Source organism: Myotis brandtii, unplaced genomic scaffold, assembly GCF_000412655.1.
Source record: "Myotis brandtii unplaced genomic scaffold, ASM41265v1 scaffold411, whole genome shotgun sequence".
Lineage (NCBI taxonomy): Eukaryota > Metazoa > Chordata > Mammalia > Chiroptera > Vespertilionidae > Myotis > Myotis brandtii.
Window position 1 is genome coordinate 951784 of NW_005365804.1, and position 9383 is coordinate 961166.

Genomic DNA, 9383 nt, shown 5'->3' on the forward strand with positions numbered 1-9383 from the left:
GTCTGGGAAGGGCCCGACAGAGGGACTCACGTCTTGGTCTCCTCGTCAAGCACGCCGGTGACCGGGATCCCGTAGAAGCGCTGCATTTCGGAGAGGGCTGAGGCCAGGATCTGGGCCGAGCGCATGGTGGACATGTGGCGGCTGGGCTGAGGCAGGTAGCCGTAGAGTCGCAGCCAGTTCTGCAAAGGAGAGACCACGGTGGTCAGCATGGCCTGCTCTGGAGACATACAGCCTGCATCAGATCCGCCCACCACCACCGCCCAGAGCCGCCACCACCTCCCTGCTTTCACCTCCTGCGCTGGTTTTTATCCTCTCTTAAAAAAAATGTTTTTATTGAATTTGAGAGAGACAAGAAGGTAGAGGGAGAGAGATAGAGAGAGAAACACTGACTGGGGCAGGACCGAACCTGAAACCTGGACATGTGCTCTGCCTGGGAATCAAACTGGCAATCTCTTGGGCATGGGATGACACTCAACCGACCGAGCCACACTGGCCAGGGCCCTTGGGTCTATTTTCACACGAGCGCCCAATCAAAAGCCCTTTACAAGTCAGGTCTGGTCTCCAAAGATTTCTCATCTTAGAGGAAAAGCCAATTTTTACAGAAGCTACCAGGCCCTCACTACCTGACCCCACCTCAGCAATCAGCCCTCACTCCTACCATCCACCCAGCCAGGCACCCTCCTGCCTCAGGCCCTTTGCACGTGCTGCGGTCTCCCAGATGTCTGCACAGCTCCCACCCCGTGTGCTTCAGCCTCACCTGACTGGAGGGGGTTCTTTGACAACACTCGGCCAGGGCCGAGACTGCTGTGGGCTGGCCATCCGGTCAATGCTCACAAGAACCCCATTCCCGTTATACAAACGGTGAGTGAGGTTCAGAGAGGGTGCGTGGCCCACCCAGGGTCGCACAGCTGATCTGGCTCGAGCTCGAGCCCACAAGCAGAACGACTGGACCAGGCTGCTTGCGAAGCAGCACCAGCTCCGCTTGGCCGGAGGCTGGGGACACCGGGCTCCGGTCCTTCCCAGGAACAGTGCCCAGCACAGCCCTGGGGGAGGGCGTCTGATCCTCCCCACGCTCCCCAGCTCCGGCTGGGTCTGGGCACTGGGCCCTGTCAGCTGGGCTGCCCCCCAGGGCTGCAGAGACAATGCCAAGGCAGACCCGCAGGGAGGGTGTGTCTGGGAAGGAGCTTCCAGATTGATCAATACTGTGCATTAAGCACAGCCGTGGGGGCAGGGGGCGACCGAACATGGTGGCTGCTCTGGGCTGACAGCCAAGTGTCAGCTGGCCAGGGCCACGCCCCCATCTGTCTGCCACCAGTGTCACAGCCAGCTCCTCGGGGACTTGCTCCCTCAGTGCCACCCTCAGCCCAGCCCCGGGTATCCGGCCACACCCCTGGCTCAGCAGCACCCAGACTGCCGCTGGAGGGAGCGCTGCTGGGCCCAGGAGGGCAGCGCAGAGACATGGTCAGAACCACCAGGCTTCTCAGGCCCGGGAAACAGCCACAGAACCAGGAGGCAGAGCTGGGGGGGCAGATGAGAAACAGCCATGGCTCTGGGGACAGACAGGGCTGGGAACATATCCAGCCAAGCCTCGTCGAGGTGTGGCCCTGTTATCCGAGCACTTGCCTCACATCTTGGGTTTCTGTGAGGACTAAGTGGGGACACTAGCGCTTGCACTGTTGGGCGGGGGAACGTGCTCCCCCCTAGCACAAATAAACGTGCCATTAATGACAGGGGCCGGGGCTGTCTGGCTGTCCCTGGAGGGGCAGGTGTTTGCTTCTACCAACAGGGCCGAAGGTTTCAGGCTCCAGCAGGGCCTGAGGGCTGCACATCTCAGGTGAGGGCGGGGCAGCTGGGGGAGGCGGGTGGCCTCCCCTGCCAGCCCAGCCCAGCCCAGCCCAGCCCAGCCATGTGGCCCAGGGCACCTTTCCCTCCGCTCCACCAGACATAGGCACAGTCTGGGCACCTTCCCTCAGCTCCTGCTCTTTCCAATCACAGGAAACTGTTCCCAAGGTTCCTGGGTGTGTGTCTAAGGGGGGACACCCGCCACCCTTAATGGACGATTTTCCCGAAGAAGCTTGGAGAGATCTAGAAGGTGAGGCCATGATGCTCAGCTCCGCAGGGAAAGGGATCAGCCGGAGGTGGGGCTGCTGCTGCCGACAGCAGCGAGGGCACCTGACATCACTTATTTGCATAAGGTAAAAATATCTCTGGGAGCTCAATCACAGGCACCCCGGGCTGATGATTAGTGTCTGCGGAGTGACAGGAGGGCAGGGAGGGGGAGGCTCAGGCTGGGGCCCTGGGCTGGGGGAGGGGAGCGAGTTGGGCCTGTCTGCAGGGAGGAGCTCAGAGCCCAGCACAGGGCATGGGGTGGGGGAGGCCTTTTTAAAAAATATGTATTTTTATTGAGTTCAGACAGAAAGGGAGAGGAAGAGAGAGACAGAAACATCAATGATGAGAGAGAACCACAGCACGCCCTCCCCTGGGAATCAAGCCTGCAACTCAGGCATGTGCCCTGACCGGGAATCAAACCATGACCTTCTGGGTCATAGGTCGACGTTCAACCACTGAGCCACGCTGGTTGGGCAGCAACTATCTTTTTATTCTTTATGCAGCCAAATGGAAGTATTGTTACCTCCAATGCTTGTCATATGTCATAAGTTTTCCTGAGGTGCTGTGATATCTATAAAACACATTCATTATAGTCTGTCTAAGCAACAGAAAACTCATTCAATCATTAATATATTATGACAGGTAGTTATTTAGGAGAACATACATACTATTAAATATACATACTATTAAAAATTACTCAGGTGGGCAATCTTACAAACACTACTGGGAACATTTCATCTACCCTTTTCCCTAGCTACAGTCTGGGAAAGAATGCTCTCTACTTAAGGCTGATCTGAATCTCCTTGAAACTGACCAGATATTTTAGTTTTGTATTTCAAGCGGTATGCTTTTTTTGTGTGTGTACAGAAATGCAAATGGTTCAACCCTGTGATGGGAAATGTGCATGTGGCCATGCACCATACAGTGGTCTCATGCCCAAATGACAGGCCTTTCTAAATCCTCCAGCATCTGCAGCTATGTTATGTCAAGTCTGGTTTTCAGAATCAAAGTTTCCACTCAGTGGGCCTTGGGAAGAGGCTGCAGGTATATACTAGTAGAACGAGCAGCCAGACACACTTGGAGAACTGGGTCTTAGTCTCCAAAAGAATACACAAGTTGGGGGAGGGGCAGAGGGATCTGTCCCATTGGCCGTAAGATAGGCATATTCACCTGCTAATGCTCAACTCCTTGCTCCTTAAGATTGAAGGGTTCTGGGCTGCTGTGGGAGATTCTCTGTATTGATCAGAAACCATTTTCCAGATGGTGCTGCCATCTGAAGAGCTAACCTGCCTGGGCCCAGGACATGGTTTTTGACTCAGCACAGCTTCAGGGAGCCATGTGCCCCTACTGCCTTTTTCCTGTCTTCCTCTGAATGAATTGCTTATTGGTCATATGTTGTTGATACGTCAGAGCTGAGTGAATGAGAGTGAGTGGTTTAAAAGCAGCAGAGAAGAGAAAGATATGCAATTATCATTTTCAAGAGCAGGAATAATATTTAACTGGAAAATGGTCAATACTGTGCATTAAGCACAGCCGTGGGGGCAGGGGGGGCGAGGGCTGCGGCTGTCACCACAGCCAGCTCCTCCAGCCAGCTCCTCCCACCGGCCTTATCAGAACCTGTGCGATAAGGTCAGTCCGCAGGGCTCTGCTTTGCTTCTGTCACCCACGGCTCTCCGTGGTGTGTCACCCTGGCGGGGCTGCCCAGACAGGCACAAAGGCATCTTGTTGGCCCTTCAGGGCGCTCGGTCCTTGCTGGGCTCCTCCCCACCCCGTGTCGCAGTCTGAGGGCTCTTGGGAGCAAGCCAAGGCCATGCCGGGCACAGAGCGGGATGATGAGCCTGGGGGAGTCACAGACGCTGCAGAGGCAGGGCGTGCACCCCAGGCCCGCTGGGCCCAACCCTGTTAGGGGGTCTGAGCCAGGCGCCCATGTGACCAGCTAGGTGACCCTGAGCAGGCCTAGGCTCCCCCAGTCTCAGGCTGGAAGGGACCTCAAAGCCATCAAGTCCAACTACTTCACGGAAACCTCCATGGGCCACCACGGGGCCAGGGTCCCATCAGGCCTGTTCCCCTGAAAAGATGGGGGGCTCAAGCTGGGGGAGGCGGGTGGCCTCCCCTGCCAGCCCAGCCCAGCCCAGCCCAGCCCAGCCATGTGGCCCAGGGCACCTTTCCCTCCGCTCCACCAGACATAGGCACAGTCTGGGCACCTTCCCTCAGCTCCTGCTCTTTCCAATCACAGGAAACTGTTCCCAAGGTTCCTGGGTGTGTGTCTAAGGGGGGACACCCGCCACCCTTAATGGACGATTTTCCCGAAGAAGCTTGGAGAGATCTAGAAGGTGAGGCCATGATGCTCAGCTCCGCAGGGAAAGGGATCAGCCGGAGGTGGGGCTGCTGCCGACAGCGACAGCGAGGGCACCTGACATCACTTATTTGCATAAGGTAAAAATATCTCTGGGAGCTCAATCACAGGCACCCCGGGCTGATTAGCAGTGTCTGCGGAGTGACAGGAGGGCAGGGAGGGGGAGGCTCAGGCTGGGGCCCTGGGCTGGGGGAGGGGAGCGAGTTGGGCCTGTCTGCAGGGAGGAGCTCAGAGCCCAGCACAGGGCATGGGGTGGGGGAGGCCTTTTTAAAAAATATGTATTTTTATTGAGTTCAGACAGAAAGGGAGAGGAAGAGAGAGACAGAAACATCAATGATGAGAGAGAACCACAGCACGCCCTCCCCTGGGAATCAAGCCTGCAACTCAGGCATGTGCCCTGACCGGGAATCAAACCATGACCTTCTGGGTCATAGGTCGACGTTCAACCACTGAGCCGCACCGGTAGGGCACCTAGTCTTGCAGGTGGAGGGCCAAGCAGGTGGAACTTGGTTTCTCAGTTGGGAAACTGAGGCTTGGGGAGGTCAGTAAGCAGCAGAATAGAGGGACCTCCACGGGGGTCACTCAGTGGGAGGCAGGGAAGGTTCTAAAGCGAACGCTGGAGCCATGAGGCCCCTCCTACCTGCAGCCCATCCTGAAGACCCCGCCCACCCTGGCTCCTTCAGCCATTTCTTTCTTGAGCTCCACATGTGTGCACAGGGCACATGGTGAGTGGCTGGGCCCAGGCAAGGAGATGTGGGGCCATCAGGTGTCTGAGAGGGGATCCCTGGCCCCCTGCCCCTGGGAGAAGCCATACATGCAGCAGGCCAGGGCCGAGACTGCTGTGGGCTGGCCATCCGGTCAATGCTCACAAGAACCCCATTCCCGTTATACAAACGGTGAGTGAGGTTCAGAGAGGGTGCGTGGCCCACCCAGGGTCGCACAGCTGATCTGGCTCGAGCTCGAGCCCACAAGCAGAACGACTGGACCAGGCTGCTTGCGAAGCAGCACCAGCTCCGCTTGGCCGGAGGCTGGGGACACCGGGCTCCGGCCCTTCCCAGGAACAGTGCCCAGCACAGCCCTGGGGGAGGGCGTCTGATCCTCCCCACGCTCCCCAGCTCCGGCTGGGTCTGGGCACTGGGCCCTGTCAGCTGGGCTGCCCCCCAGGGCTGCAGAGACAATGCCAAGGCAGACCCGCAGGGAGGGTGTGTCTGGGAAGGAGCTTCCAGATTGATCAATACTGTGCATTAAGCACAGCCGTGGGGGCAGGGGGCGAGGGCTGCGGCTGTCACCACAGCCAGCTCCTCCCACCGGCCTTATCAGAACCTGTGCGATAAGGTCAGTCCGCAGGGCTCTGCTTTGCTTCTGTCACCCACGGCTCTCCGTGGTGTGTCACCCTGGCGGGGCTGCCCAGACAGGCACAAAGGCATCTTGTTGGCCCTTCAGGGCGCTCGGTCCTTGCTGGGCTCCTCCCCACCCCGTGTCGCAGTCTGAGGGCTCTTGGGAGCAAGCCAAGGCCATGCCGGGTGACCCTGAGCAGGCCTAGGCTCCCCCAGTCTCAGGCTGGAAGGGACCTCAAAGCCATCAAGTCCAACTACTTCACGGAAACCTCCATGGGCCACCACGGGGCCAGGGTCCCATCAGGCCTGTTCCCCTGAAAAGATGGGGGGCTCACTGCCACCAAGGTGGCCCGTCCCATCTTCGGGCAGCCTTGACGGTTAGCCCTTCCTCAGGCAGAGCAGAAACCTGCCCGTGACATCTACCCCTTGGTCCGGACCGCTTTGGCCACACAGGGGTGACAGCACAGGTGACCTAACTAGCCCCAAGGCCGCTGAGGAAAGGGGGCGCCAGCCAGGCCACCCCGTCCTCGGCGGGTGATCTACTACCTTTAGAAGCAGCACGGTCCATACTCGAGCAATTCTAGAACTGCCCTTCGAGAAGGGAAAGCTGTGGGTGGGGAAGGAGCTCTGGGGGGCGCGGGGCTGTGCAGCCAGAGAAGCAGGAAGGAGGCTGGCGGCCTGTGTTCCTGCCCCTTCCTTACCTTGTGGCCTCCCAGCCTGCGGGGCTTTCCTTAACCCGGAGCAAGAAACAGCAGGGTCCTCGGGCCAGTGGGTGGGCAGGGTGGGGTGAAAGAGGCCTGTTTGCTAGTGGTTTCGGTTGGCGGGGGGCCAGGCCCGAGCCTCACCTGGAAACCCTCATAGGTGTTAATCTCCTAGATGGAGACGTCCACAGGGCAGAGCCTGGGTGGCCGGACAGGAGAGGGGGAGGGCTCCAGGTTCAGCCAGCCCCACCTCCACCATCTCCTTCCCACCTGGCTGGGGCCCAGCAGGACAGAACCAAATGTGTTGAAGGTGCTCAAAAAAGCATGGGAGCCTGCTGGGCCCAGGTGAGGCCACGGCGCATGGCGGTTGGTCAGCATTTTACACGTTAACGCACGGACTCTCCCCACTAACTCCATCCAGGAGATGCGCTCACTATTCTCATTCTGGAGATAGGGAAACTGAGGCTCGGATGGGTTCAACGACTTGCTCAGTAGCCAATGCCGTTTGCTCCTCCCTGTCACTGCTCTGCCACCATTCTAGAAGCACTTCCTATGTGCCAGGAGCCATGCCCACAAGTGTTGGACAGGAAGCTGGGCTCTCACCCTCGAGGGTGCAGTCACTCCTGGGAGAAGGACAGGGTGGTGTCCGGAGCCAAGGACCAGCTTGGAGAGCTGATCTGGACTCTGGCCTCCAGGCGCCATGGCTCCGGTAGCTCAGCGATCAGATGGCAATGGGATGGGGGCATCCACCAAGGCCGGCTCATGGCTGGGACCCAGGCCCTCACCTGTCAGTCCAGATGCTGGAGGTTGAATGTCTTGTTTCCTGCTGTCCCCACATGGGGAATGGGATCGGGCCCGAGGCATCCCTCCTTGTCTCAAACACCTCTGCTGTTCTTGTCCCGGGCTGCAAATTCTGTGCTCCCTCCCCCAAAGGGTCCAGGCATCCTGGAACCAGGTCTTTCTGGGGCTCATCTTGCCAGAATGGCACCTATTGTGTGCCATAGGCCTAGACGGAGTGATGGCGAACCTATGACACGCATATCAGAGGTGACATGCGAACTCATTTTTTTGGATGATTTTTCTTTGTTAAATGGCATTTAAATATATAAAATAAATATAAAAAATATAAGCCTTTGTTTTACTATGGTTGCAAATATCAAATAATTTCTATATGTGACACGGCACCAGACTTAAGTTAGGGTTTTTCAAAATGCTGACACGCCGAACTCAAAAGGTTCGCCATCACTGGCCTAGAGTGTTCAGCCACCTTCGGGGTCCCAGGTCCTCACATTCATTATGGAGTCTTCCCAGGACCCTTTTGGTGATGGAGAAGTCTCCAAACCGAGAGCCCCTGACCCCTCTCTGCTTCTGTGACTCGGAGAACACAGCTCCGGGCCCAAGTGAGCCACATAGATCTTGGGATGATACTAAGGATGCCAACTATCCTAGTCCACTTGGGCTGCTATAACAAAAATATCATAAGCTGGGTAGCTTATCACAACAGACATTTATTTCTCAGTTCTGGAGACTAAAGTCCATGCTCAGGATCCATGCAGGCCCTCTTCCTGGTTACAAACTTCCTGGTTGCTCACTGTTCTCACATGGTGGGCGGGGCAAGGAGCTTTCTCGGCCAGCTTTTATAAGAGCACTAATCTCATTCATGCTGGCTCTCTATTCATCACCTCACCACCTGCCAAAGGCCCTAATATCATCACCTTGGGAGTTAGGTTTTAGCATGTGAATTTGGGGCGGGGGGGGGGCATTGGTGAAACATTCAGTCTATAGCACCAACTTTAATGTCCGCTGACCACAGCTGGCCTCACAGAAGTCCAGCTCCCAGCTGGGCAGAGGTGACAATGGCAGGGCACATCTGGAGCAGCAACAAAAGGGGGATGGAGGGGGCAGCCAGAACCCAGCACTTAGCAGGGAGGGGCTTCTCCATTCTGGCCAGCATTGCCCTTCTTAGTTGGCATCGGAGAACTTGGGCAGTGGGTGCTGGGGTTCGGAGGAAGGCTTCTTGGGGGGGGGTGTTTCTATGTCATTTCTGGGTGTGTTTCTATGTCATTTCCTCTCCGCCCTTCTTGGGTGGAGCAAGGTGAGGTGTTTGTCCAAAGGTTGGAATGTGCAGGTCGGACGGATGCATTGTTCAAACAAGGAGGGCACCCTTCAAGGAGGCAGCTGACTGAGGGGACCCCAGAGCAGCCCCAAAGCAGGGACCCGGCAAAGGGCTGGGCATGAGGGGCACGGCCCAATCGGATCCTGGGCCCCTGGCGGCACCCATCAACCAGTTCTCTGGGGGTTTGCAGATACACCATGGAGGGATGGTTTGTTAGTAGAAAGAGAACAGACTGAAAGAAGGGATGGGTGGGAGAAGAGAGGTGTTGCCAATGATAAGGCTCACTTTCCTCAAGGGCCGGCCCAGGCCTCTGGAGTTTCCGCTCCGTATTTAAGAAGGGGTATTAATCAGAGTGTAGGAGGGGGTGGCCAGCATGGAAGTGCCCACGGAGATCGCAGCACAGGAAACCTGGGGCTATGGCTCCCCAGTCAGATCTGAAGGTCAAAATCAGAATTCAAGCTGACCCCTCCTCTCCCTTCCTTTTGCTCCTTCTGCTCAGCAGCCAGGTAGGAACAAGAAAGGTACACAGGAAGGAGTCTGTCCAGGGAAGATGAGTGTGCCCATGCTTTCGTGGCAGCTGCATCATACCTGTGACCTCTGGCAGCCTGAGTCACCTGTAGGGGGCTGGCTGAGGGCCTGAGATTATACCTGGGGAGGAGGGGCCAGTGGGAAGAGACCATAGCTTCTCTGGCGAAACCAATAGCATTTACTAGTAAGCAGGCCAGGTGCCATAGCCAGCAAGAGTGGGACGGATCTGAAAGGGG

At 57.1% G+C, this 9383-nt stretch overlaps 1 protein-coding gene across 1 annotated transcript in view; it reads right to left on the reverse strand.

Moving 5' to 3' along the window:
- Nucleotides 1–9383, reverse strand: part of MMP15 (matrix metallopeptidase 15 (membrane-inserted)) — a gene marked incomplete at its 5' end in the record, with an annotated part of 26817 nt that overhangs the window by 13784 nt on the left and 3650 nt on the right. Inside the window, one exon of the mRNA XM_014545516.1 lies at nucleotides 31–179. Coding sequence (XP_014401002.1) covers nucleotides 31–179 — 149 coding nt within the window. The remainder of the gene's footprint in view (nucleotides 1–30; nucleotides 180–9383) is intronic.